General features: G+C 53.1%; 1 protein-coding gene across 2 annotated transcripts in view; it reads left to right on the top strand.

Annotated features, from left to right (window-relative positions):
* The first annotated feature begins 1,218 nt into the window (after window positions 1–1,218).
* Window positions 1,219–27,376, top strand: part of LOC133342567 (protein FAM107B-like) — a 32,975-nt gene continuing 6,817 nt past the window's right edge. Inside the window, exons 1-3 of one of the 2 annotated variants that reach the window (XM_061551750.1) lie at window positions 1,219–1,366; window positions 24,116–24,310; window positions 26,898–27,048. In XM_061551750.1, coding sequence (XP_061407734.1) covers window positions 24,123–24,310; window positions 26,898–27,048 — 339 coding nt within the window. In that variant the 5' untranslated portion in view covers window positions 1,219–1,366; window positions 24,116–24,122. Of the gene's footprint in view, window positions 1,371–24,115; window positions 24,311–26,897; window positions 27,049–27,376 lie in introns of both variants that reach the window. The other variant, XM_061551751.1, reaches the window with a different exon arrangement.

Here is a 27,376-nt window from a genome sequence, read left to right as displayed (position 1 = left end):
GATTGGAACTGACGACAAACGCAGAGATGAGTGCTCCTGATCGTCACCTCACCTCTACGCATCGCCACGCACGCGCACCGCGCCATTACTCATCCCCGTGCAAGATCCCACGGCCATGAGCTTTGCTGACACGACACATTTACATTCCTGCCATCCTCAATACGCCACTGGATGGAGGCCTTTCAACGCCATAGCAGTGGTCCGGGTGGGTATTTTGTTTTGCCATACTTCCCCACGCTGGTCAGTGCGGGTTGGCGAAGGGGGTGGTGGGCTGGACCAGTTCTGAAACCACCGCTCACTCACGTTAGCCGCGCATGGGAATTGAACTCGGGTCACCGGGTTCAGAGCCCAGCGTGATAACCACTCTACCACTACTCCACCCTTCATCATCATTAGCTATGGTCAAGCCACTGCTAGATTAAGGCTGCACCCTGATTGACATATATACTGGTAGGAACATCCTGGTACTGGTAGGAACCCACTGGTTCCACCAGCCCACAGGGGATTATTATGTCCGTCCGGCCGTCGTGCATCCAAAAATGGGAGGGGTGGGGCTGGGTGGAGAGGGGAGGGTGGGGAGGGACTGGGTGGGGAGGGGCTGGGTGGGGAGGGGAGGGTGGGGAAGGGCTGGGTGGGGAGGGGCTGGGTGGGGAGGGTGGGGAGGGTGGGGAGGGGCTGGGTAGGGAGGGTGGGGCTGGGTGGGGGGTGGGAGGGGTGGGGCTGGGTGGGGAAGGGCTGGTCACCCCGTGGTGCCCTTATAAAACTCAACGTTTAACCTACTCACGCCGGCTTGTGCCCACCCTCACAGTCGGGCATATTTGCGGAATACACCACGCCGCCGTTGACCCTGGCCATTGACCGAGCAACCCAACGTTTCTACCAGCTTCCTCCGCAGGAATGTGTTATTTTTTCATAATTTTTTCCAAACGCTGGCTTACAAAAAAAAAATCATGACATAGATTAGGGGCAATGGATTGTTCCTTCCGATTACGAGCGACAAATCCCCCCCCTCCTCCTCCCCATTTCCCAGCAATGATCGAGGCCATCCAATCACCTCCCCCAACACAACAACAATGGTCCAGCCCATATCACATCGCCCCACCCCCATTGGGGGGGAAGCTCAACACGGGGGGAGGAGGTTGAACAACGTCACGTGGAGGAGAGCAGCCAATGGGAGGCGTGAGAAGGCGGCGATATAAAGGGCGGCGCGAGTGAATGAGCGGAGGGATTGAGAGTGGCGAGTGGAGCGAGGAGCTGAGCTGCTGCTGCTGCTACTGCAGCAACCACCACGACCACCGCCACCACGACTGATCCCACAAAGACCACCGCAGTCACCCACCGCCAGCCTGTCAACCTCCTCTACAAGGCGAGTGAGTGCTCGGGGTTGTGGATGTTTAAAAATAATATGAATGAGCTTTGCTGCTGTGCAACCTTTTAGATCGAATACAATATAAACACCTCGCTTCCGAGACGTTTCACAACAACGAATCTCATTTCATTCAAATGCTTTATTCACGCTGATTTTAATCTGATCATTTTTCTTTCATGCGAAACAAGCTACAGGACGCATCGTGGCAACACACTTAGAGGTTTAGCAAACAACATTACATTGTGCTTGTGTTTGGATGTGTTTATTTTTAATATATTATACAAAGCGTCGTCTTCGGTCATGTAATTGTCGGTGAGCGTTGCGTTTCCAAAAGACCCCCCCCCCCCCCGTCTGTCCGTCTGTGTGTGGGGGGGGGGTATCGATTAGCGCCACGCTGCGCTACGAACCCGGCCACCCGAGTTCGATTCCCATCCACGGCCTCTCCTGGCCAACAGCGGTGACGATTATTTGAACCGGTTCCTGGGCCTCCTCCCCTAGGTCGACTCGGCCTCAAATGAGTAGCTGGCGCGGTGCGTTAACACATCGCCACTGGGAAGACAAAGGCGGCCGGGCGTGGTGCTGGCCACCCACCCCCTCGTGCGCCGTGCCGGCCTTCATAGGTGCTCGCTAACAGCACTTGCCCCTCCAGTCTGTTACAGGCTACACGGGCCAGCTTTGTAGTTTGTTGTGCCTCGTACCCAGAGCGGAGAGTGGTAGGTGCGGTGTTAATGGGTAGCGGTGTTAGTGGGTAGCGGTGTTAATGGGTAGCGGTGTCAATGGGTAGCGGTGTTAATGGGTAGCGGTGTCAGTGGGTAGCGGTGTCAGTGGGTAGCGGTGTTAGTGGGTAGCGGTGTTAATGGGTAGCGGTGTTAATGGGTAGCGGTGTCAGTGGGTAGCGGTGTCAGTGGGTAGTGGTGTTAGTGGGTAGCGGTGTTAATGGGTGCGGTGTTAATGGGTGCGGTGTTAGTGGGTAGCGGTGTTAATGGGTGCGGTGTCAGTGGGTAGCGGTGTTAGTGGGTAGCGGTGTTAGTGGGTAGCGGTGTCAATGGGTGGCGGTGTCAGTGGGTGGCGGTGTCAGTGGGTAGCGGTGTTAGTGGGTAGCGGTGTTAGTGGGTAGCGGTGTTAGTGGGTAGCGGTGTTAGTGGGTAGCGGTGTTGTTGCTCTGATGTTGTGACGAGCATGACACAGAACACGACCCGACGTCGCCGCTATTGTCGTGAATGCGACGACTGACGCGATGTCGCGGCAATGTTTTGTTGACAGCGTTTTTGTCGTGGGGGAGCGGGAGAGAGAGAGATGTAGGGGAGGTACCCCCCCCCCACGCCGGTGCGGTGTGGAGCTGTGAAGTTGTCACCCCTCCACGCCTCGCGATGACCGCTCTGTCTGCGCTACACCTGCGGTCTGGATGTTCTACACTTGCAGTGTGGATGTTCTACACTTGCAGTATGGATGTTGTGTGTGTGTCTGTGTCTGCTTTGTCTGGCCGGTGTGTTAAGACGCCCGTCAGGGACATTTAGCCGGTGGCACGGTGGCACGGTGGAGGAGGACGCGGTCGTACAAAGAACCCCCCCAGACACGTGCCTTTGATTTACTCGCTCTGCTGTAGGCGAGCGAGGCTCTCCGTGGCTACTCCAGGTTCCTTCAGTACCAGTGGATGTGAGCGGTGGTTTGCGCGCTGCACCACGAACATGGCCCCACATTGGTTTGGTTCCCGTCCGGCGGCTAACATCAGTGGCGAGTGACATCCACACGGGTCGTGGCCACACAGCGTGGTTCGTGGGACAGCTCCCACCACTTGACATGGCGTGGTGAGGCCTTCATCCAGCAGTGGATTGACGGAGGGCTGTACGCTGTTTTTGTTATCGTCAGATACGTGAGCGAACATGATGAGTCTGCGTGCGTAAAGGTACATTTATGGCCGTTTAATGGGATTTTACTTTTTATTGCAAAAAATCCTTGCAATGATCAATAGGAATTTGCACGCACACTTGCTAAGTATATACAGTATGTGCTTAGCATTCTTTATTTAATCGGGTGAGATTCCTTTAAGATTCATCCCGCGAATATTACTGAGCTGAAGCCAAATCGGTTTCCCACTCGGACGCGCATGCGTTGGGGTCTAATCTCCTGTTTACGCGCCCGAGCCAACAGTGGGAGTTCCACGTGAATACTGGGGCCATGACACTGGAACACCAATAGCGTCATTCCTGTGAGTGACTGTGTCGGTCTTCGTTGTCCACTCAACAGAAGACCGACCGGGCCCTCTGGCAGATTCCGTGTGGGCAGATACGGTGGTGCGTCTGTAGCGGGAATCGAACCGCTGCCAGCTCAATTGGCGTAGCGCTCGGAACCACGCGGTCCGCCACCCGTGCTGCTGCTGCGGCTGTTGTTGTTGTGTCAACCGACGCCTACGTGCGGCTAAAGCGTTGTCGCTGCACAAACAAAAGCCGCGACAGTCGTCTACGGCTAAAAGAGACGAACCCCCACGTGCTCACGTGGGGTTTAGCCCCAGCAAAGCTGAACTATATATATGTGTGTTTAATCTGTGTGACTGCAATACATGCCGGCGACTTGGAAGATGCCGTTGACAGATCACACGCAGATGATGATGATGATGTGCGTTACACATTGACCTGCAGATGTCTGGGGGGCAGGTGGATGAGGTGGTGGCAGTAGGAGGCGGGGAAGTCAAATTCTTGTTGGCGAAAGAGCCCTGCGGTGTAAAATACAAAGAATGTGAAAAATGTCCAGCAAAGGACTTTGGTGCAAAGTATAACAATAACAAATCGATCTGCGGACACCAAATGAAACGAGCAATGTCATGTGAATCTTGGCGTGGAGTGGTGGCGCCGCGGTTAGTGCGCTGGCGTGGGGAAGCCTACATCCAGCAGTGGTGGGTAAAATAGATACCGTATTGGGGAAAGATGCCAGTGGTGAGGATATCCAGTGGAGAAAATGGTTCCCACCACAGGAATGTGGAACTTCCACTGCAGCCTTCGGGTGGCCAACGGAGATGAGCAACCGCCACTGTCACTCGTGCCGAGCTGTTGTGGGTGTTGCTCCTCTATCGGTGGTGGACTTTACACATTACTGTGGCAGTGGACATGCTTACAAGCCTGCTGAGAACGCCTCAATACAGCACAACAGTTCAGTCATCTCTCATCCATTTGCAAGCTGTTCATTTAAGTTCTGCATTCGTGATTGTAAGGTCATCATATTTTACTGCTGAAGTCGGCCTCCCGCGAACATCTTCGCTTGCACAGCATCGCGATGAATGCTGTCGCAAGACCCTGTCTAACCAGCGACAGAGCGAGCTCCACACAGTACTTTGACGCAAAAGCCCGCCTTCAGCAAGAAACGTCCCGTACAAACTTCCTGCCCAAAAGCAATCTTACATGGGTGGAAATAAATATATAAATAGCCGTGCACAAGGAAAGCGGTAAGAAAGAAATGTGAAACCGTCTTAAATTCATTCCACATGTCTTCTGTGGCCATTGGCCAGAAAGATAAATGCTTGCAGCATTCCTTCACTGCAGCATTCTCAATGGATGTGTGCGCGGGTGGCGATAGGGGAGACGGATGGACACGGGCCGGGTCCTCAACGTCCCTGCCCTCGAGCGTCTGCGGAGCGCACGTGTCGGGCGAGAGACGGCACGCTCGCACAGCCCCCCCCCCCCACACGCGTTGTCTTCCGTGAGACGGGCGGCGCGATGGTAGGAGCATTGGACTCGCAATCTCGAAGGTTTGTGAGTTCAAATCGCAGCCAGGGGTCCGCTCGGCTCGTCACCGTCCCTCCAGAGGCTCCATGTGAACGTGCACCGTGGTTTTAAGATGACGGCCCCTACCGTCCGACACCGACTCGGAGTCACGAACGAAGACGTTGATTCAAAACTCGGTGCTTGCTTGTGGCAGATTGGCGTCTCTTGGTAGAAAGGGCTTCCCCCTCCTGCTGCCGGGTACCAGAAGGGCCGTCTTGTGTCGGTGTTGCCATGGCGCGCGGCACATCGCCATGGCGGCAGGAGCAGAACAGCTGCTCCCGGCGCAGTGTGCCACTGTAGTGTCGTGTCGGACAAGCCGCTCGCGATCAGCACTTGTCTCCCTGCAGCCTTTGTCAACAAAGCCCATTGTGCTTGACCCCGGTGATCCGTGAGATTGGGCATCAATCAGGTACCGTGCCACAATTTGAATCTCGCACGCAGCGCTGTGTTCACGTAAATCTATATTGGGAGTCGTGCAAGGAATTTGTTTAATTGGTTAAATAAATGTCTTTTTAATCTGGTGACCAGCCAGCAAGCTTCCAAACCGATGTCTCACGGTCGTTTTGAATTCGACGAGCTAATGACCCTGAACCAGCCTCGACTTCTCATCAGCACGAAATTAATTAAATCGTCATCCTCACAGTCAGCCATGATCAACCCACTGCTTGCTTAAAACCTCTCCAAGTTGTCACAGATTTCCAGGTCCTGCAATGTAGCAATCTAATCCAGTACCCCACCACGAGCTAATCTTCTATCATTGCTCCATCTCCACAGCGTAGTCCTCCTCAAGCACATTCTATCGCTTGGATGCCACTCGGACGTTAACATGCCAGAGTCTGTCAAAATACTGCCGATCCTTCCTGGACCTTCAGGAGCCGGAATCCAACATTCAAGTCGTGCAAAGCGAGCTCGGGAGCATGCGCACGCTCTTGGCCACCAAACTTCCCGCCGCCACCATCTCCATCCATTCATCGATCTGGGCATAATGTAACGGGGCCTTAACATTGATTAGCTGGCTTCAAGAAGCGGCCCCCTTTTATCAAAGCTCTGAAGCTGCCAAACGTCATCCATTATTCACGGGCGAACGGATTGTACTGCGGGCCCGTGAGCGGCACACAGGAGGGGGCAATCTTGATTTGAAGCTTGGCATCGGGTACGTCGAGGAGTTACCGGCAATTTTTTATAGGCCGCTATATTATTCGTCGAGCCGACGGCACCGCAGCTCTGCCATCAAACCACGGCCACCTTGGCAGCAGAGGAGCGTTTAATTACCATGTTGCACACGGTTAAAGTGTCACGTATTTAATTGTGCGGATTTAGTTCTGCAATGACTTCACGTTATTGATTTATTTCGACTGCATTCCCATTTGGTAATTAATCGTTACCCTTGGTGTCCCCTAGGTCTACTCGACCAAAACGCGTTCTTGTCGTTTTGGATGTGGGCCTCGATAATAATAATTGCTGTACTTATCCAGGAATTGGCACACTGAATCCAAGGACTTTTTTTCAGGAAGATACTGCTACATTGGCTTTTTATATGAAGATAACGTTCAGCCAATGTGTGAGTGTTCATTCATCTGTCCTGCGGAGACTGGTTGCAGGGCAAGCATGGTACTGGCTGGCCACACCTGGCCCCCTCGGGTGCCATAACAGTGCTGGGAGACCCTATAACCTACGAGGCTAACTGGGCACCTTTTCTATTTGCGTGTACAGGAGCCCCCACACAGCTATCGTCTGTTGGCCTAAACAGGGACCTTAGTCTTTAACTCCGTAACCGTTGCACGTGGTCCAGTGCGCGTCTTTTTGAGGGCAGCATTGGCACCGTGATTGGCGCAGTGCTACAACAAACCGCGACGCAACTTTGATCCTGGCTTGTGGCCAACACCGGTGACGAATATCCGGACCGGTTCCAGGGCCTCCCCTAGGTCTGCTCGTGTACCTGCAACGGTGTATAAACATCGGAACTGGGGAGACAAAGGTTGGCCGGACTTGGTGTTGACCACCCATCCCCTCGTGTGCAGCGTTTGCCTTCAGAAGTGCTCGTGAATAGCACTTGCCCCACCAATCTCTTCATACCATAGGGGTGATCTTTATTTCTGCGTGCATTTTGGTGCTTAAATCTGTAATGTGAACGTGCGTTGCTCTGTGTTTGTACGAGAGTGTTTGGTTCCGCACATTCATATCAGCGTGAGCGCCTCTGAATGTGTAACTGTGCATGCATCAGTACACGTATCTGTGTGCTCCCGCCCATGAATGTGCCTGTGTGCATTCACTAACTGCACACGTGACCTCGTGTGTGCAGGTGTATGGTTCTGTGTACACGTATATATCGGTGTGACGATCCGAATATATAATTGTACATGTGTGTATCTGTGTACATATGTGTAACCATATGCGTGGGTGTGTATGCGTTGACTACGCGCACGCTGCATGCGTGGGTCTCGAAGCGTATCACGATGTGGATCTGTGCGTATCAGTAGACGAGTGCATGCATCGGCGTATTTCCGGACGCGCGCGCACACTGGCACGTGCGTCTGCCAGCACGCACGCATGCGTGGATAACCGCAGCTCGGCTGCTCGTGTGCGCACGTCTGCCCGCGCGATTCGTGCCGACGACGATTCTGCAACAAAGCGACCCCGGCGAGTCTCCAGCGCACGTGCTTTTCCGCGGTGCCACGGCTGCCGCTGCATTCATCTTATTTCAAATATTTTTCTGCAATAAATTTTCACGTAAGCCACTTTGAGCTATTATTTGTGGCCAGGTCGCTTCTGAAAAATAAGTGAATATGTCATTGGGCTTACCTGGTAAGATAAATATAGTTTTATTTGTATATTTTTTTATGATTTGTTAACCTTTCCTATACTTTCCACTCCTACCATGTATTTTGCACTGTTGTTGTCAAGTTCTTACCCACCGCTACTGGTCCTCTGTACAAGAAGAGCTTTATAGGTCATGGGATTCCTACAGTAGAAATAAATATTGTGATAATCTGATTCTGCTGCTGCCGCCACCGCCGCGCTGCGGGTGGGACGCAGCCTGGGGCCGCTGTAGGCGGTGCGGTGGAGGGAGATGTCAGGGGAAGCGTGGAGGGAAGGGGGGGGGGGGGCTTTGAGCTGTCAGAACCTCGCCTTTGAAAGTCGCACGGGGGACAGCCTGCAACCCTCCCTTTATTTTGGTCGTCACTCGCGTGCTTCGTGTTTCGGTTGCGTCGTCTGCGTCCTGTCACGTAAAATCTGCCCTCGCGCTCGGCTGAACGATGGGGTGGCGCTCCTCTCCATTGGTGGCCGTGAGACGGTGGAGGAAATTCCACGTTCCCATGACGTTTGGCCGGTCTCTCCATAGCACGACCACTGGAGACTCGGCACAACGTGGTATATATTCCTTTTTATTGACCCAAAATGGATGATGGGCCGAGTTGAGCTCTCTGACCTGACCTCTGGCACCCGACCTTGCATGAATCATTCGTAAGAGCTGCCCAAATTAGTGCCACCAGCTCTTGCGCACAACTCGCATGAAAAGCTGCTACGCACAATTCATACACACAGCTCATACATACGGCTCACGCACAAATTATACATACAGCTCATACATACAGCTCTTCCATGCAACTCATATACACAGCTAATACGTACAGTCACACACAGCTCACACGTATAGCTCTCACACCCAGCTCACAAGTACAGCTCATATGCTCAGCCCACACACACGAGATGCGATCGCATTGTTTGGCCACAAAACTGGCTCGGCATGAACATGTGAATGTTTTCTCACGGAACTAACGCCACGAGGCAGCGCTCCACTGAGCCGCCACTGCCGTGTCGAGTCTGAAACGCTTCATGGGGCTGTCATTCTGGGAACACGAGGATATTATCTCTTAAGATAAAATACCCAGTAACTACATCAACACTAAAACTGTTTTTGAGATTACATCCAGATAAGACCATGTGTTTTACCAGGGTAACCCATGCATTTCTGAAGCGGAAATGGCAAAACACCCACACGGGCAGTCCCACCTGCACTCTGGTTCTCCCGGCACACCACGGCCGTAGAACCGCAGAGCAAATTCCGTATGAAGGTGTTGGAAGATACAACACGTTCCAGGTCAAGAGGTCATCACGACCATTGACACACATCACCAGAAGTTGCCATCACTTTGACGCTATTTGACTAAAACATGCAGCACTTGCCGCAAAGTCAACACCTGACCTTTAAGGTTTGCTCGTGCAGCTAGCTCGGCGTCTGGTGTTGGTCTTCTCCTTGGGTCGCTGAATCTGGGCACCACTTCGACGAGAGTATTGGTGACCTGCCCTCCTGTTGTCAACCAATTTGATCCCACAGCCTCGCCCGGGCAAGGCCTCTGCTGAACCAGGACGAAGAGACATGGGGCCACGGGGACATTGGGATATGGGAACACGGGAGCACGAGGATATGGGGAAAAACAGAGACACGGGCATTGAGACGGAGCCACACGTGGACACCACCAAATTGGTTTCGTGGGGGACGTGGTTGATTTGCAGCCAAACGAGGCCAGATGGGGTTTCCGGGACGCCCTGAACTGTCGGTGCAGACGGGCACAGATTTGGGGCGTATTGAGGAGGGGTAGGGGGATTGCCGTCCGAGCAGACTGACGGCACTCAACGACGCTGTGGTTCGTGGAAGAATGCGGCGTTTAATGAAATAAAAGTAGATTTGGAAAATCTAGAGGATGGATGACAGATTCTCACAGACCGCTCGAACGGGGGAACAAATGATAAAAAATCATAACAAGTAGGCGGTGGGAAAATATTAAGTTAATCGGCTTGGAAAAACACACTTTTATTTGAATGAGCTGAATTAGTTGGCAAACCCACCGATTGTCTTTGTTATCTGTCCCGCTCCTCGGACGGGGGAAAGATGGCTCAAGCCACCATGGGGAGATGCTGTCGGCACAGCCCTTGCAGGTCGGCTGTTGACCGCAACAGCTGCAGAATCTGGCATAAGGAAGGAATGAATGGCACAATGCGTTGGCGTTAATGGCTACGACTACCTCGTCGTATATGAAGTTCACCGAGCTGCTCACGAGTTAACGAACGTTAACTTCACACTGCGTCGTAAAGCCTTCCGTACGGGCGTGCCTGCAGCAGCGCCCTGCCCTATGAATAATGGATTACATTTGGTCATGTCACATGTTGCGATAAAAGGCTGCCTCTCAGTTATAGCTAATCAATGCTGAGACTGCACGCGGAGCCCACGGACGGACAGACGGACGGACAGCTGCGAGGCTCGGAGCGCTCGCCTGGGCCAACAGCCCCATGGACTCTGCGGTTAGATTCCCACTCGGGAAAGCCGCTGCTTTGACCAAGCCGCAGTCGGGTGACCAGTCGCCGTACGAGCCATTGCTGGAAATTCCTCGTTCCCCTGGGTTGGCAACTGCATCTCCGTGGGACGACCAAGGCTGACTTGCAGCAGACGCTGTACTTATTTTAAGGACCCCGGAGGGGTGATGGAGGCCGTCTATTAGCCGTTCAATGCCGTTGGCACGCGTGAATTTCCAATTGTGAATGAAGCACTCTATAACCCTACAGTGAGATCTCGTTGATTGGATCCTATAATTAATAATGATGCACCACATTTCACTTCCTGACTACAGTCGCTTGCACGTCCCACGCACAATTGAATCTCAGTGGGGATCTTGCCTCGTTACTTTAAAGAGCGTCAACCTGGAGAACCGTTCATTACTGGACGAGTAGCACTCTGGTGGAAAGACAACTGTGGTAGTCCTGAGGATAGACTGTTCTCTGTCATGGGAATGTGGAATTTTCCCTCCAAAGGCTGAGTGCTGGCGGTGGATACGAGCGCTTGCTCATTCGAGCAAGGGGGACCGTGATGTGCGGCTGTGAATGTCTCCCGGATTGTCTGTGCCTGGGTACTGCCAGCGCCGCTGTAGGACCGGGGGAAGTGTTGCCAACATGACAGGAAGCGCACGCGCTCGAAGCCTTTTACGACCGGGTGGGATTATTATTCATGGCCCTCCGTGTTGTTGACCGGTCGCTACCGTGGCAACGGAGCATTTCAATAGAACCTGAAGGGGGGCTTTGAGTCGAGCCAGAAAACGCTCGCTGGGGGAAGGGGTGGGGGGCTTAATGGTCACATGACGAGTCGCCCCTGTGTCTGGACACGTGTGTTCGTGCACTGTCGTGACCTACGAGTTCCTATCCCCTTTGGAGGTTGACTCGGCCCATCATTCATTACTCCACGGTCAATGAAATAACCGGCGAACGGAGTGAACAAAACAGAATAAACACCTCCTCATTCACGACCCAAACATCGCACCTGCTCCTGGCTTTGACATTCCTCCTCGAAGACGCTGGTGGAACCGTCAGCCACGTCAGAAGATCAACACCAGGCCGATGCACACCTCTCCTTCGTGAATGGATCATTAAAGACAAGCCACAGCAGTGCGACTGTGGCATCGCAGCCAAAACTATGGACCACATAGCAAACCACTGTAGTCTGGGCCCCTTCAAAAGAGGAATTAGCAAAGCTACGCTCTCTCTTGAAGCTCTCGTAGCAAGCAACCTTCGACACTGGCATTGAGCGTCTTAATGTAGAGCTGCCCATCATGTGCAATGTAATGTCATTGGGCTTCGGTCTTCCCGTTGGTCAACAAACTCTGGGTGCCACTCCAGCGCTTGAGACGTTCAGAATAAGCCCTAATTAGCCGTGCCCTCTACTGCCCGTCGCGAAACCTCTCCCCAATTAGGTCCACAATTGCTTTTCTCCCGCATTCCATTCATAATTTCCAGGGTTGGCTTTACCGTATGTATATTGCCAGGAAATTCCTAGCAAAAGATCCAAGAGATAAATCCACGATAAGGGAGGGGGCGGGGGAAACTCCAAACCAATTTAGACCAAAACAAAGACGCAAACAAGGTTCTGGTTAAAAGTCGTAGCGCTTGCTCTGCTGAAGGCAACACAAGCCGGCGTTCCATCCATCTCAACTTAATTCTCAGTTCATGTATTATTCAGTTTGAATCGTCAACCAATGAATAATGTATGTCCTGCATGGTTGTTAGTGAAATTTATAGATGGCCAATTACCGTTTTAAAACGTACATATGTGTAAAGCTTTTGCGCGCACGCACATTTCGCCATGGCTAAAGTAGATTAGTTACCACAGTTGCATAACCGGGCATGACTTTCGCGAATGGCGTGTGGTTTATTTGTCCAGTTCGTGAAGATGCAGCGTATGCTTTTTACTGGGGGGGGGGGGGGGGGGATGGAGAATGTGCAACAAACCCCCAAGCCAAAGTGTATCCCAGCTAGAACAAACAATGGGCAACGCTCAATGGCAGCACCGATTGATAGGTGGAAATTCCACATTCCCACGGCAGGGTACCTAATAAAAGGAACACCTACGTAATTGTTTCTGTGCAGCGCTTTGAGACTTGGCGTATAAACGCACGTTGCGTTACAACCGCTCTCCCCCACCGCTGTGCAGAGTGACGGCGGTTTTTTCTTTGGACGTCGTCGGTACGACACCCAGGATTAGATGGACAAACTAGAGATCATTATTTATTTATTTGTCTCTCGTGTTATTCTCATCGGACCTCTGGAAGTTGCTGAGCGAGCAGCGTGTGCGTGCATGGCGAATGCACGGTGGTTCGCTCGCCACGCAATTTGGGTTTGATTCCCTGCCGTGCACATCGAGTGGGGGGGGGGGGCTGGAAGTGGTCTCCAAAGCGACGCTGAGCCTCCCCTGAGCCGACTCTGCTCTAGGAGAGCCACCGGCGTGCAGTGTCTAAACGTCAGCCCTGGGGGGACGAGGGTGACGGGTGTGCTTCTGGCTGTACCACGCTCCCTCGGGTTTCGTGTGGGTCCGCGTGGGTCGTTCATTAACAGCGATCGAGATGAACAGCAAGGGCCCTTGCCTTGGGGGGGACGTGGGGGGGACTGTGGAGAGTCACGGTTGAGCCGGTCATGTTTGCCCCTTTGGAGGGACTGGGCCCTACCATGAGAATGGTGAATTTCCACCGACGGCTCCGGACCAGCTAAGTGAGCGCCACCCCACGCTCCTCTCGATCACAGTGAAGGTCAAGAGGTCATCGCCCGCCCGTCACGATGACTTCTTTGTGCTTGGTCTCAGAAGTGTAGTGTACCAGCGCCGGCTGTGGTGGACAGACGTTTCGTCATTGCTGTCCTCTCGTCGCCGCCGTCGTCATCGCCACTGTCGTCGCCGCCATCTCCGCTAGACGTTGCGCTACAAAAGATGGCAGTTGTCTCTCTCAGTCAGCGCCGTCAGTGTTAGACAGCCAGCCAGTGTTATGTACAAGCGAGGCTAAGCTAATGCGGAGAGTGTGTGGACGAGACCATGGAAGCTGTTTAAAAGAAGATGCCTCCTATAAACTCTGTCTCCGAATCGTTGACACTTCAGATGTCTTCTCAGTACCCGGCTTTCTAGATCTCCCCCCCCCCCCCCTTCTTATTTCGAGTATAATATTCACATGTTTTACTCTTAACCCAAGCACATGCTAAATTCCACTTCAAATAATTCGGGCAAGGAACGTTGTATAAATTGCCATGTGGAAATGTTGTACTTGCAGCTGGTTAGACGATCGATTGCTAAAAGACTCGTGTTATGGGAGAGTATTGTCCAACTTGCCTTGATTTCATCATCCGCGTGTTCGAGAATTGTCCGCAAACAGAATACAGAACGAAGCAAAGAAAAATATACATAACAGCCAGGATGTCCTGGACTGCCAAACTGTTTGCCTTGCATTTTTCTTTCCCATCGCTAGTCAAATGTGCATGTGTTTATATAAAAATAGACTTTGGTAAAAAAAAAAAAATCCAGCCATTCGCTCATGGGGGGGGGGGGGGGGTTATTTGACCATACTTCACCACGCCACTCAGTAATGGTTGGTGCAGAGAGAGCAGGACGAGACCGGTTCTGATTTCACTCTTAGCTTGATATTAGCTGTGGCCAGGAATGAAACTCTGGGTCGCTGGGTTTGTAGCAAAGTATCCCAACCTTTGTGTAGCGACATGGCGGACGTCACTGTGTAATGCCGGCCCTAGAGAGGCACGGCGTGCGATGTACTCGCATCGCGGACACCGCGTAGGTAGCGACATGGCGGACACCACGTACATGTGGGTGTAGTACCGGCCCTAGAGGGGCTCTGAGCGCCGAGTCCTAGCGCTGAGTGGCACCACGCTCGGCGTGCAGTGCCGACCCCTACAGGATGGGGTGTGAGAGTGTCGGCCATGGAATGGGGTTACTGTAGGCCGTGGCACTCTGGTTGACCCCGGAGGACACGTGACTGGTAAAGTCTACACAGGGCCCCAGGTGGGGGGCTAGGGGTGGTCACGTGCCGGGCCGAGATCCTGCTAGAGGATTCGAAGGTGGTCGTGGTCAAGGGCGGGGCCAGCCACGACCAGTGAGGATATAAGCCGGGTCCCCAGAGGGACCGGGGTTCAGCGTTGCTGTTGTCATCTCTGCGTTCGACGTCCGAAAAGAGTCTCCAACACGTGGACCTGGACCCAAGCTGGGGTCTTGTCCGTTGTAGCCACTCCCAGTGGATTTAGTGTAGTTGGCCTGGTGGTCCACCACCATCGGTTGTTATCTGATGAAGGGGCAGCTACCCATTTTGTGTTGGTATCAATAAATGTGCCTCCAAAGAGTACGTCTGCGACTCAGTTGAACTCACTACATTTGTACCACCACTTGTCCCCCATAAAGAGAATACCTTGTATGTGGACAGAAAACAAAACCTGTTATATGTCGATTTAAATGGAACGGCAATAAAAGTAGGCTAACACGTAGGCTTTTGTGACCAATATTATGATGCGTAATTATTTCTTAGTCTGATCGTGTGAGTAAATGTGTGTTGTACACCCTCTTCCACCCTACACAGCCAATTAGTAAAGTTGTCGCGTGAACAAACATGACTGTTTCGCTGCTCCAGCACACCGATGTATTGTTTCAGAGCAACCCACGCACATTAAACGATTTGGGTACAGACGTGTCGCTGGTAGTTACAGCCAGCATCATCAGGCAGTTGCCAGAATTGTGAAAATGTCGTCCGGTCTTTGGCATTAAATAGGTGGTGCGACGTCCAGAGAATGCGTGGCAGTGTGCGGTGACAGGCCCGTGGTTCGGTCGGCCTGCCTCTCCACCGTGACCACCGGCAGTGACAGCCGCTTGTCTGCGGAGCGTCTCTACCCCGAGGATCAATGCGGGGCTCTTTCCGTTTGCCGAGTCTGCAGAATCTGCCGTGCTTTTGTACCGCGCTTGCCTAGCGTTGCCCTGGGGTCGATACGGAGAGCGCTGCCAACAGTCGGCATCCCGTGGGTCAGTTGGCCCCAGAAAAGCGACGTGGAAATGTCTGCAACTGGCTCGGAGCCAACAATGAACACGAGTGCCAGCCCATTACTCATTCGAGCAGCGATACATTGAATTGGCCTTGGACTTTAGTACGTCACCATGTGCACATCAATCGTGATGCGGCGTTGCTGCCTTGGGCCAATTCGCCTTCGATGCGCGTCAGATCTCGGCAGCTAAGCGGGCGCTGAGCCTGCACAGTGCTTGAATCGGTGACCCCCAGTCCCCCTTGGGCAGCAGAGGGCAATGCAGCAAGATCCGTCGTCGGTCCGCACTCCCCTCCACCAAACCCGCACTGACCAACGTGGTGAAGTACGGTCATTTATCTCTGACGACTCTGTGTGGGCAGGTCCTCGTCCAGCAGTGGAGAGACCAAACGGGGGGCCCTGCGTGCCGCGTTCCACCCTTGCACGTGACCGCCCCCGTGCTGGCGCCGGCTGAGCAGCCCCGGCGTGAGCGCGCGGCGCTGCGACCTTGGTCTGTTCCCCCGAGCTTTAAACTATGCGGAACATTTATTTAATTCGTACACACACACACACACGTTATTCTCCGTTACACATTGCTACCAACAGGGCTGTCCATAGGGGAGTGCGGGGCCCGGGGCAAACCCCCACATTGTGCCCCCCCCCCTCCCAACGCCTTCAAACCAAACCGGACAGGGCCCCCCCCAAAGCGCGGGGCCCGGGCCGGTTACCCCGAATCGCCATCTACCCTCGGGAGGGCTCCGGCTACCGATTTACAGTGCATCGCCAGTTGGTGACGTCGGTGTCTGGGCACAGAACGAAGGGAAAGTGATCCACGCGCCGTGTTGCTGAACAAGTGTTTCGGAGCCTGAATAGCCCGAGAGCTTCACAGGGAACATAGACACAACAATAAAAACCCTGTTCACTGCTGGTTACGCAACGTACGAAATTTATGTTACGTATGCGTCGAGGCTGGTGGGCGGTGGCGTGGCGAATTAGCCCTCGCAGGCTGATCGCCAATGAATGCACGCAACAAACTGTCACGTGTGTATGTTGAATTTCTTTCGCACCGTACGTAGCCAACCCTGCTGATCGGAGGTGCGAGGGAAGGGCAACAAACTAACACGCACAAAAAGCATCGCAAGTGCCGTGCCCTGCGTTGAACCCAGTACGGAGGAGATGGGCCGTTCAGCCTGGTAGACGAGAGTACAGCGCTCGACAGAGTCGCAAAAGCAACCAGTGGTGAATTCACTGTGCTTCTATAAGAGGCGTGTTGCTTACACACGGCTTCTCTTCGGCCTTAGCCACTTGCGTCCGTGATGGCCAAAAGTTTTCCCCACCTTGGGTTCCGCTTCGCACTAACGGAACTAATCAGTGGGGTAAATCCCCCCCCCTCCACCTCTCGCCACGTTGGGAAACCTTTGCAAGTTTCCCCACGCGGGCGGCCCGTGATGCCGCTCGCGGTTCCTGGCGAAGGAAACGTGAGCTTGCGTGCGCGCGCCTTTATCAGCATCGCCACCTTCGGTCGACGGCCTTGCGCCAGCGCCGTTAATTGCGCGCGGCTGGTATTGCCGAACTCGGTAAGCGTGGGTCACGCGCGCGTACGCCCGTGGCCCTTTTGTGCAAATGTTGTAAGAGGTTGAACGGAATTAAAGGACGACCCAATAGCCGAGTTGTCCGCGTTTCTGTCAAATGAGGTATTCGAGCGGAACTGAAGCAACTGCGTTGTCAGTGGCAGCATGCAACCTTGAACCAAACACACCCCATCATTTTGCCCATTACAACGCTCTCGTGTCTTAACAAGGGAACTGTGTACAGTGGAATAGCATTGAGGGTAATGACTTGGCTGCCAAGTAGAGAGCTGAACGAGTGACATGGGAACCATTTTCCTGTGGCAGATATTGGGCCTCAAAGCCTGTAAATGCGCGTGATGTAAAACACTCATTGATTTATTGATTCACCTAAGAATCCATTCACCCCAACAGGAGTGTATCCTCTGTGATTTAGTTAATGAAAACGGCAAAGCCAACCTGCATTCTGAATTCATCGTGATGGCAGAATGTGAATCTGTTTGTGAATTTTAATTGTGACTAAAACGTCGAATCGAAGGAGGAGAAGGAGATGGTGGTGGACGGGGGTTTACCACGATAATCTCACAGCGCCGGGTTTTTCGCGGTTATGCTCTGACGCCTTTGTAGGTTATACAACGGAGTTCTTTTTCAGGAACCGAATTTTTAGGAACTCCCCTTCAGTTCCCCAAATTCGGTTCCTCAAGACGTTCCCAGCACGTGCGGCAAAACGTCGGAACATCGTGCCGCAACGCCACGCAGTGCAGGTCTGATGAGATGTGACCTCGTTGTAGAGAGGCGTTACTCTACTCGCCATTTGAGCGTTAGTTTTAATCTAATCGAGAGCTTTGTCTGTGGATCTCGTATAGCCCTTATCTTAAGTCTCGTTAATTAGAGCAGTCAAACCATCCTCTTTACTGTTCTTGCGAAACTGAGTTGATCACAGACGCGACCAAAACCTGGGTTCAATCTCATGTTGTAGACCTCAGGGCCTCTGGACAGAGGGACCGCCGTTCTCTCTGCTGAGATGGCAGCGATCCGTTTCGGCAGGATGCCGCGGATTGGTGCTGCAACTTTTCCGTGGTGAGCGTCCTTCCCCGAGTCTCTGTAGAGGGCACACTGACCAATTTATAGTTCCATTCGTCTCCATGAAACCCCCGACTTCCTAGCACAAGGCAGGATTTACCGGCGAAGGACGGAGCAACAACATTTTTTATTGTCATTATTTTTCAAAATCCCCGTTGCCGAAATAAGCACGGACACGTTCGCTATATAACCTTGCGGCTCTTGAGACGAGCCGTGAGGATGCGTGCGCCTTGTTACGGCCGTGCGGGCGAAGGGATGAGGTGGGGGCGGGGGGAGCCCACGGCGATGGTGCGTGAAAGATGGTGAGATTTAGTGCACGGTGCACAGTCGCCTCGCTGCTGGCATCGCTGATTGAGCCCTGCTGGAGGGACGGCTTGGGAATGAAAACACCTGAGATGAGAGTTGGCAACGGTGTCCCAGCCAGAGGCTGTGCACAGCGCGCCGCAGCTGCCGTGCGGGCTATAAATAATCCCACGCTATCCAGCACAGCCCGGGCACCGCGTTAATAATGATGACCTTGCGCCCGTACCAAAGATGCACCGAGTCAACAGATTTCACACTTACTCTGCTGTCAACTCGGAGCCCAAATTGATCTGCTTCCTCGTAGTAGTACAGTACCCTTGTTTATATTTTCATTCTTTTACAGATATCATAGTCTAGTGACTGTGGTGCGTTTTAATGCACGTGTCACATTTTGTAGATTTTTAAATCGATATAAATGTTCCTCTTTGAAATATTTGTTATCTAAAAGGCCTGCGAGGTCACGCCTGGGTTTGTTGCTTCATGTGCCGTTCTTGCTGTGCTGTGTTGGCCAGTTGATCTGCAATGGATTCGGAATGCTTTGTTCTGCGTCCAGATAAACACTGGCACCGTTTGGGAGAGAACCGATGGAAAACGTGCAAGATATGTGAGAGGCTGACCAGGTGGGCTGAGGTAGGGACATTCTCTCCCTGCCGAAGTGCAACTTGGCAGCATTTGTCTCCTTGGTGGCCCAGAGGCAGCAGGGTAAATTCCACATTCCCATGATAGGACCCAGTCTCTCCATTCTACAATAATTTTAGATTTCAATTTTATTGAACCTGTTGAGATGATGTGCAGTCACAACCCCCACTTGGGAATTTCAACTCGCAAAGCATAACATCTCTTATCACAGCGCCACACAACCTCGTATTGCTATCAGAAATATTATAAACGTCAGTTAATATCTCACAAATCTGTAGTCCCTTGTTTCCTATCGTATAAACACGAGCACAAGTGGCAAAAGCAATCTTCGCAGTGCTTGGCATGGTTTAGATTTCCGGTATTGGGTACCTAATCCCTCAGGCTAATGGCTGGTGTGCAGGTCTGCACCCACAGGCCAAGCGGATGGAAGTTCTCCTGCGATGTGCAGGGCTTCGCAGCCCACTCCTCTCCCGAGGTAAATCTACCGATGCATTCCCATAAAGCCATTGGCCAAGCCTGGCGTTGTACAGGCGTCTCCATTTAGAATGCAATACACTACAATGTGGATGGATACATTCCAATGCAAGACAGATGCTTAATGCCCTACGGATGGACTGTTCCTCATCATAGCGATGTGGCGCATGGCTGCTAATAGCGATAACCACCACTCCACATGAGCCTAAGGAGGAAGACACTTTGGGTATTTAAATAAATAATCATTCCTCACCCTGATGAATTGCCTTTTGCGGCAAGTGCTGTGCGTGAGGATCTGTTGCTTGAGAGGTGGGGCCAGCACCACCGTGTGTGCCCATCCACCTTTGGCTTCCCCCTCAGTGCTTGGGTTCACACTCCACTTGTGGCCAAATGACCCCGAGCGCGTCGAGCCTGGCGAGTGCCGCAGTCGGTGCTCGTCACGACCTGTGACCGGCGTAATGGGCGGCGCGAGCGCGATGCAGCAACGGCTGTTGTAACCGGCGTGGTGAAGTATGGTCAAATATCCCTCGCTCACCCGCGGGGCGCGCCGGTGCCCTCTGCCAGCGGTGGATCGATAAATTTGGCTGTGCGTGCACACGCACGACTCCGGGAGTGGGGGAGATCCGGGCCAGGTTGTTGAAATCCCGCTTGGCTTATCACCGGTGCTGAGAATTTACAGCCAGGAGCCGATTCCAAGCCCCGGGCATCTGAGCGCCGCGCCACTGCTGCTCCCGTGCGCGTGCGCACGCTTGCCGCCAGGGCTGAGACCCCCGCTGCTTGAAGCGACGTCGAGGATGAGAGGGGTGAGAGATGAAAGACGAAGCCCCCGTGAAGCCGCGAGCGCCCCGCGTGCGCGTGCACGGCGCGCCGGGCCGTTGGAAGAGCCCAGCGTGGGGAAGAGCCCCCGAATTAACCCGACGGTGGCAGCACCGCCGCTCCTCCCCCACCGCCACCGCCGCTGGGAATGCAGCCAAATACCAGACGTGCCCGGCACCAGCTGCCGTGGCTCGCGCAGCTGATGCGTCCAGACGGAGTGGCTGCGGCGTCACGGTTCACGCCCAGGGGAAGGGAGCGAGGGAGGCCTTTGGCTGAGCCTCGGCGCGGAACTACACGAGGGGGTCGCAGAGAGAGAGTTGGGCGGATGACTTGCGCGTGAACGTGTGTGTGTCTTTGTGGGAGGGGAGAGAGATGGGGCGGTAGTGGTAAACACTGCGTGTTATGAACCCGGCGACCCAAGTACGATTACCGCTCGCGGCCAACATCGGTGACCAATTTATAACCATGGCCTGGGCCTGCCTCCAAGTCAAGTTGGGCTTAAATGAGTTCCTGGAGCGGTGCCTAAACATCATCAACATTGGGGAGACTGAGATGACTGGACGTGGTGCCGGTTACCCACCCTCGAGTGCTGTGCCAGCCTTAATAGGTGCTCGCTAACAAATAGATGTGTGCTGTTTCCACCTCTGGATGAGGGCTGCCACGTGGAAATGAGCATGGCCCAATGGTTATATTAAGGAATATCGCCCTGAACACAAGGTTTAGAATCAAGACAAAATCTCCATGTGCACCGTGGTTGAGCCAGGTGAGTGCCTGGATGGGGTGACCACAAAGGCCTCTGCCGGGTGGTGTAGGCATGGAGCTGTGAGGTGGCGAGGAGACGGCGGTGCCGGGCCGAGGTTTTCTCCAGGTACTCAAGTTCCCTCCCGTATGCCAAACACTTCTTCAAGGTATTCGCCAAATATCTCCAAAGTAAAACCCTCCTATAAAGTTCTGGAAACTCGGTGAGGCTTTACCGGGTAACAAAAAAAGACATTGGAAGAATTTCTGGCTTTTCTATTGCACAAGATGTGCACAGAACCTCTATGGGCTCTTGGCCTGACTAAACATAATAATAGAGCACACCAACATGATACACACTCCTTGCCTTTTTAAACGGTGTGCGCGTGAGGCACGGCTGTTGGGGAGCTCGTCGGGCGAAGGCTGGCCGCGGTTGCCGCGTTAGTGCGGCACGGGTCGCCGAGCCGTGGCGGTTAACGGAGCGGTGCCGATGCGACGGAGCGTGAGGCACGGTGAGGGCAGTTGCCCGGGCCAGCACTGCCTCGATGTGACGCGGTCATTCAGAATCCTGTGGCCTCACAGAGAAAGCAGCAAGTGACCTTGCTGAAACAGTGTTATTATCCTACTTGGTTTCCTTGAAAGAGGATGGCGCCTGGTCCATCGATGTTACAAAAGGCTTCAATCCCTACGCAGAAGAACTCTCGTTTTGCTCCTGAAACTACTCGCTCATTGTGTCTCGGGAAAATGCTTACCCACAAACGATTTTGTGGCTGTGAACACGTGACCCGTGCAAGGCAGTAGGAGCCGGGTCTCCTAATTGGCGTGGACCAGCCGTAGGATCACCGAGTCTACAATACGTATCACTTCGTGTGGTCTTTGTCATTACCGGGAATACAAAGGCAACGGGGGCGCATGTGTTGTAGTTATGGCCACACCAACCCCTTGTGTGCTCTTCCGGCCTTACCAGGTGCTCGGCAACAGCACTTGGCCCCTATGTGACTGTAGGCCTAAACATTGACCCTTTCCGTACGTGTGTGTATGCTTACTGACAGAAAACTTTAAACAAGTGCTTGTTATGTTTGCTCCCTTTTGAGAGGAATGTCAGAAATCAATGTTTTGACCAGCTGCCTTTTTCTCAACATAAAAGAAAACTTGCGTCCGTAAGGTCAGCTGGGCAAAATCTCAATGGCTTCTGTAACTCTTGGTGAGAAATAAAGTCGATTACGAAGCCACTCGAGGCATTCCTGCAAACACCATCACTCCACACCAAGCTTTATTTTTATCAGCGCCAAGGCACTGAGAAAATGTGGCCTTGACAGAGAATGCAGAGTGGTAATGTCGGTTCACATCCAGGTCACATGGTCAACTCGACACCTCGCCATCATCCCTCCTGGACAGGCAATCGCCATGCATCAGGACCGCTGTGATAGACTGCGGCGCGATAGTGTGAGCAGAAGAGGGCATTTTTGTAGCAAAATTAATTGTCGTCCTGAACATCAATTGCTTCCCACATTCAAGCCACAATGACCAGCATGGTGAGATGTGATCAATAAACCCTACGATGCACACGCCACGGGGAGGACAGATTTGCTGTGCAGGTTCCTCTCGCTCTATGCTATAGTAAAAGCTTTCCAGAAAAAGGCTCACAAAGCGACACAGCACACATAGGTTAAAATACTTACAGCATGGAGTGGGACACCTTTTGTGCCAGAGATGTGGCCACGAGCCAACTGGTTTGGGTTTATTGTTCATACAAGTGGCTTGGATTAAGGATTTTTATCGTATCGCTATAATTGTATCGAATTCTTATGTTCGGACGCTCCTGGACTTGCAATCCTGAGGTCACTGGCTCGATCTCGCAGCGCACGCCCGTTCCATCAACAGGGTAACTTTCTTAAATCCTTCCTCCACCTCTGTCCACCCAGCAGTAAACGTGGGTACACCGCAGTCGACCGGCAGGTCATGTGCGGTGGGGTAAGTGTGGGTACGCCCACCTTTCCAAGACTTCTGGTCGGAGTGGAAGAAATACCTCCTAGAGGGGCCATCCCACGCTCTAGTGGAGGCATTCTGCGAGCAGAGACGTTGGCAAGCACTTGCAGGGCTGCACCTTCACCTCAACGTCTATGGTTCATTTAAATGCTCGGTAAGCCAGACTTTGGAACCCTTGGGTATAGACCCGAATGTATGATGCACTTATGCCCGAGACTCAAAGCCCCAAACTAAGGCATTCCTCATTAGTCACAGGATTCGTTGTTAATACCCGAGGTTTATACCAAGGCATTGTTAGCATAGTTAGGGTTCAGTGTTAATACCGGAAGCTCAGAGAGCCAGACTAAACCATTTTTTGGAATCTTAGTATTCGGTACTGTATTCATAATGGTGACAGATGTTTGTTGGGTGTCTTTGGCAACGTGGAAGAGCGCTCTGCTAGGTCAAGAGTTCAATTTCCCATCGTGGGTCAACTCGGCTCATCCATCCATAAGGGACTGATAAAACAAGTACCAGTTTCTGAGGAGTCAATAGTCACCCTAATCGGGCCTGTGCATAACCACCGCTACACGGTACGAGTGAGTGGTATGTGAGAGTAAACTTCATGGAAAAGATGCACGTACCAGGGGAAAGGCTGAAGGTGCTTAAAGAGCTACTAAAGTCTGGCTGTGTCCGCCTGATGAAGCTGGTTGTAATTACGGGAGAAACGTCGCACTCGGATTGTAAATGTTGTGGCTTGTTTTGTTTACGTGACAAACCTTACTAGTTGGCTGTGTCGTGTGGTGGCGGGTTTAACAACACATTTATATTCACGCGATCTAACCCAAAAAAAAGCTCGTGGATCTATTCAATTGTTGCAGTCACCGTATCACCAAAGTTGACAAAACCCAGCAAGCTCCTCTCCGAATACTAACCAGGCTATTTTATCAGAGCTCTGATGGAGAGCACACCGGGTGAGTGGACAAAGTTGGCCTTTGTTCAATTGTGTGAGTGCGAGTGCGATGATGCACAAGCTTGGCTAACGCCATCGTCCGCCGCGTGCCGTGCCGCAGGAACGAGATGTCCGGGCAGCGGCCCCAGTGCTGTGACCACCCGGGAGGGATCCTGGATCTGGAACTGCCGCCGCCGCCACCACCGTGCCCCACCGATGACTCGGAGCTCATCAAGCCGCGCCGCCTCGTGAACCCCGTGAAGGAGTCGCGGGACCACCGAGACCTCCACCGCGAGCTCATCTGCAACCACAAAACGTTGAGTGAGCGCGCCCTGCAGCCAGCGCCGGGTGGCGCGATCGAGCGGTCCGCACGGGGGGGGGGAGGGACCCGCCGGGGTCTCTGGGACCTACCGCCAGCCCCGTAGGGTCGTGGAGGCTGGAGGGATCTGGTCCCACTTCCCTCTCCCCCCTCCTACTAAAGGCTTGGCCCCCCAATAAAAATGTAATAGTCGAGTCAAGCGTTGGACATCGGCACCTTTCTGCATGTGCAAAAAGGAGCTTGTAGAGCTAGAGCAGAAAGCATGACAGGCGACAGCAGATCGTATCTTTACTCATTCTGAATTGTTATCGTCGGCAGCCACGACCAATCCACTGCTGGATGATGGCCTTCCCAAGCCACGGTGCAACAATCCGCCCAGCACCTGCGCATGACGGATTTGATCGCTCCATCTCCTCGGCAGACGTCACTCTCGAACGCGATCCGTTCCTTGTGTGGATCTGGGCAGGGACCTGCCACGTGAATAGATTACAGCTGCACCACATGTGTTCCGTGTTAATTAACTTGTACTTTACCATAATTGTGCTTGTACATAGCAGGGTGTGCATATAGGTGCTCTAGGACCACTGCACTGCATGGGCTACTGTGAGATTTGTCTTCCTGGCAGCTGTTCATACGGTGGACGAATAAACGATCGCTGTAAATTTAGCCCGTGCATTGTGACACCCAACTCTAAAATTCCCCAGATTTGAATGAATACGCCGTTGTGTGTGTGCGGTGTTGACATGCACGCACTGCAGGGTAATGTTCTGCATTCGAGTAAAAATTCCACCCTTTGGTTTCCCTGCCCTTCAAACGTTCGCGACTGAAGCACATCTAATCGCCTCTGGTTCCTGCTGTCTTCTTGCAGTGTGCAGCCTCCACGCCTGCTTCCTGTCCGATAAGTTGCCACCATAATCTGATTCCCCATTGGCCCATAACTCAGCCGCTCGATGCCAGAGAGAGGGTCCTTGGCAGTCCTCCCTCACAAACCTTCCATGAAAAAAGTTTGACTTTGGTAACAATTCTCGCGCTTGATCTGGTGCGCAAGGCTCTCGCGACCGGCATTATGTTTGGCACATGGTTCCTTTTGGGTTGGGGTCGTGTGAGGATGTGTGGCGTGAACCCTCCTCCACCCGACGCGGCCAATTCACGTGACGCTTGTGTTTAAATTGTCGGGTGACGGGAGGGGTTTTACGACGCACTTTTACTTGCGCCAATTGTGAATCAATTCTTGTGGAAGCTGTTTCGGCTCCCAATTACAATCACAAACGTTGCTGTCGGTGCTAGGCCGCTCCTCGTGCCCGGCAGACCTCGCCGTCGGCATTTAGCTCCTGACGAACGTTATCACCGTTGTACGCAGGAATCGAAATAGCTTTGCCACAAAATCTCCATTTGGAGCTCTCGTGGCACCCAGTGGTGCATCACCATCTGTCGGAGAATGTCCCGGAGTGTGGTCTCGTTGGTTGTTAAGTTGCCGAAGTGGAGGGGGTGGGGGGGACACGTGGCCTAGCGGTAGCACGCTCGCTGCTTGCTGTTGTAGAGGTTCACAGCTCGAACATGACGGGCCGCCCTGGTTATTCCTGTCTGCTTCACAGTGGACGTTGAAGATCCCGTGACGTCATTTGTAACGAGTGAGCCCTCATGTGCCGGCGTCATGGTCTAAAATTTGAAAAGTGCCTCTGGTATTTTCTGAATTTTGAAAGACAAATACAGCAGCATCGCCCCCCTACTGGCACAGACTAATGTCTACATGCAGGCCAGTACTGTACTGTGTTCAACCTTGTTCCGCACAGGGACAGCTGCCATCAGCGGGGTCCCCCTAGGCTAACTTAAAAACTGCACTGAGAGGATTGTTACGTAATGGGAGCGGCTCTATTTTTGCGTGTGGCAATAAGTTCAGGAGGTAAATGCCAAGGGGCACAGCACAAACACGAGTTAAGGTCAAGCGCCTTGCGTGCCCTGCAAAGATCGTCGCATTACAAATTAAACTGTTGAATGCTCAGAGCGGTAAGGGACCAGTTGATCAACAAAGTTTAACACGAAGGTTTATTTCGTGTAATTATTCATGACATAAATTTGGTACAAACCCAGGTCTCAACAGTACAGTGTAAAACTAAGAAATGGGATGAAACTATCAAGCGTTATGTAACCTAAAAGGAAAACAAGACCACAGAAACCACCAAAAATCCGCGAGTCCGCTCTGGACCGCATAGTCCGGTGCTCCAGGGGTGACCGCACAGCACTGCTCTCTAAAAGAGGGCTTTGCTGCACTAGCGCTGCAATGCCACATGACGTCTCGGTGCAGTGTGCAGACGCAGCTGGCCATGTCGGCATCGCCACCCTCGCTGTCCCTTTTTTAGTTTCGGGAATTAGAGATTTTTTTTCTCCCATTTTCTTTCCTATTTTTAGGGTTTTCTCTAAAGCACCGCATGATATTCTGGCTACGGTATGTCTGCCCACGCTATGCCAAGGACATGCCGCACGTGACATGCCAACCTCTATGCGTGCTCGCGAACAGTGTTTGACCAAAGAGACTGAGGCTAACTTAAGGAAGGGGTCGGCGTTTGTTGTCTGTGCGTTACAGGGGCAACCTGCCGCTGAACAAGCCGGAGCTGCAGAAGGTGATGGAGAAGAGGAAATGGGAGCAAGCCGGGCGGCAGCGGAAGGAGGAAGAGGCCTCGAAAATCAACCCCCTGGAGAAGGAGCTTCAGAAGCGACAGCAGAAACTTGAGCAGGTGACGCTGCGTTTCTTCCCGGGAATCCACTCGCCCGGGCATTCCCACCGAGCCCTCACATTCTCCGGGGTCTTTGTTGTTGCTCAGCGGGCAGGTGGGCGGGCAGGTGGGCAGGCAGGTGGGCAGGCGGGCAGGCGTCGCCCATGGCACCCGCTGCGTCGTCCGGTCCGGCTCTCGCTTCAGCCTTCCCACGCAGGCTTTAGTTTGGCCTCTACCGCGCTACGTGGCGTCGCACCGCCCACGCCGCGGTGCGGGGGCCGTGCCCTCGTGGTGCGTGCGCGTCGCATGGTTTGTGTGTTTTGTTTACGGCTCGACTAGGACACGTGAC

Source organism: Lethenteron reissneri, chromosome 15 (assembly GCF_015708825.2).
Source record: "Lethenteron reissneri isolate LAM-NWPU_2019-01 chromosome 15, ASM1570882v1, whole genome shotgun sequence".
NCBI lineage: Eukaryota > Metazoa > Chordata > Hyperoartia > Petromyzontiformes > Petromyzontidae > Lethenteron > Lethenteron reissneri.
This window is presented reverse-complemented; position numbering and strand designations above follow the sequence as displayed.